This window comes from Trypanosoma theileri (assembly GCF_002087225.1).
Source record: "Trypanosoma theileri isolate Edinburgh chromosome Unknown TM35_Tth_107_V1, whole genome shotgun sequence".
In the NCBI taxonomy this organism is placed as follows: domain Eukaryota; phylum Euglenozoa; class Kinetoplastea; order Trypanosomatida; family Trypanosomatidae; genus Trypanosoma; species Trypanosoma theileri.
This window is the reverse complement of record NW_021639949.1, coordinates 10968-12579: the sequence shown is the minus strand read 5'-3', so window position 1 is coordinate 12579 and position 1612 is coordinate 10968. Positions and strand designations below refer to the sequence as shown.

At 40.4% G+C, this 1612-nt stretch overlaps 1 protein-coding gene across 1 annotated transcript in view; it reads right to left on the bottom strand.

The window, feature by feature from the left end:
• Positions 1-1574: 1574 nt before the first annotated feature.
• Positions 1575-1612, bottom strand: part of TM35_001071030 (putative surface protease GP63, putative,metallopeptidase) — a gene marked incomplete at both ends in the record, with an annotated part of 2595 nt that continues 2557 nt past the window's right edge. Inside the window, one exon of the mRNA XM_029031671.1 lies at positions 1575-1612. This exon is cut by the window's right edge and continues 2557 nt beyond it. Coding sequence (XP_028877032.1) covers positions 1575-1612 — 38 coding nt within the window.

The window sequence follows — 1612 nt, the reverse complement described above, 5'->3', positions numbered from 1 at the left end:
GAGAGAGAGTATTCCACTACACCAGCCAATGGGCAAGAACACAGGCCACAACATTACCAACAACAAGAATAAAAATAAAAGGAAATGAATAACAGAGAATGGTGAGGACGGAGTACGAAACATCCAGAACTGCTGTAGACCCTCCACGCCACATCACTCCATTATATTATTACCCATAAAAGTAGAAAAGAAAAGAAAAAAAAAACCCACGCACTCCAGCAGCTGCTCCCCGTGGTTCCAAAGCCTCAACAGTAAGTCTTTAGGGAGCAGCCCGGCACGTGTTGCAAAAAGAAAAAGATCATTTACCAGTGTGTATTTCACCCAAAAAGAACACTCATTAAAAGAAGGAAAAGCAATGCTTTAAAACCCCTTGTTTCTCCCGTTATCCTCCACAGAAAAAGAAAACAAATTTCATATGAAACACCAACATCTGTTCATGCAGTCATTGTTATCAAGTAAATAAGGAACATCACAATGACATTGATTAAAAACAGGCAAGGGATCATATATAACTCAATAAAGCAATTTAATTAAAGCCCAAAGAAATTAAAATGATGTGTAGAAACGACAAAAAAAAGAAAACGTATTATTGCTTTCCACACAAATGTATATAAGAGACTGAGCTCATGGCAACATTATCATAGAGAGTGTCAAGAAAACAAACATAACACTCGCAAAAACAGAAGCTTTAAAAGAACCATCAATGCCTTTTCCCGCAAGAATATTATTATTCTGCCCATTCAAGAATGAGGTAATGCCTTCTTCCTTAGTTTCACTGGGTTTTGATTCTGTGGTCGTACTTGCCTCATTTTTTACCACCGGTGCAGTCTCACCCTCGTTACCAGCATTATTACTTGTACCAGCACTTTCACTTGGTTTTGCTGTTCCAGTAGTCTCAGTGACGGGTTGAGTACCATCCGACAGTGCAGACGTTGTCTCACCTTCTGGTAGAGTTGTTTGGATTGCTTCAACAATGTCTGGGTCTTTTTCTGGACCTTGTGATTCATCCAGAGTTTTGTTGATTGTATTGCACACATCAGCGTATTTGGGGCACACAATTTCACCCTGCAGTACACTTCCATTCACAGTTAGATTTTCTCCTTCAGGACAACTGTACCAATTATCGTTTCCATTGTACCGCACAATTACCTTGTTGAACTTGCAAGACACCTCCACACACACGGCACCAACTGCTGCATTGTTGTTAGCCTTTAGATCTTTACCCTCCACACAGCGTGAGTTATTAGCAATTACACTTCCAGGCAAATTGCTCTCCTCACCATTGATGCAGCTGTAACCTTCTTTTGCTGTAATAAAAGGGCAGTAATCCATTTGAAATGCTTGTGAACCAATCTTTTTTTTGTCAGAAAAGTATTGGAAGTGACCTGGAAGTTCCCCCTCAGCAGGTTTTGCTTCAATGCTGCACCTCCCCAGTGACTGGCGATCAGATGTGCATTGTAGTGAATCAGGAGTGTTAGTGGGTTCGGTTGTGCAGAACATATCGGGGAAGTGAGTTTTGTCATTCGTTATGCATTTATTATTCAAAAATGCACACTTAGAGTTATTGCCCCAACTCATCTGCTCTGCCATTGTCCAATTAACTTTGTAGTAG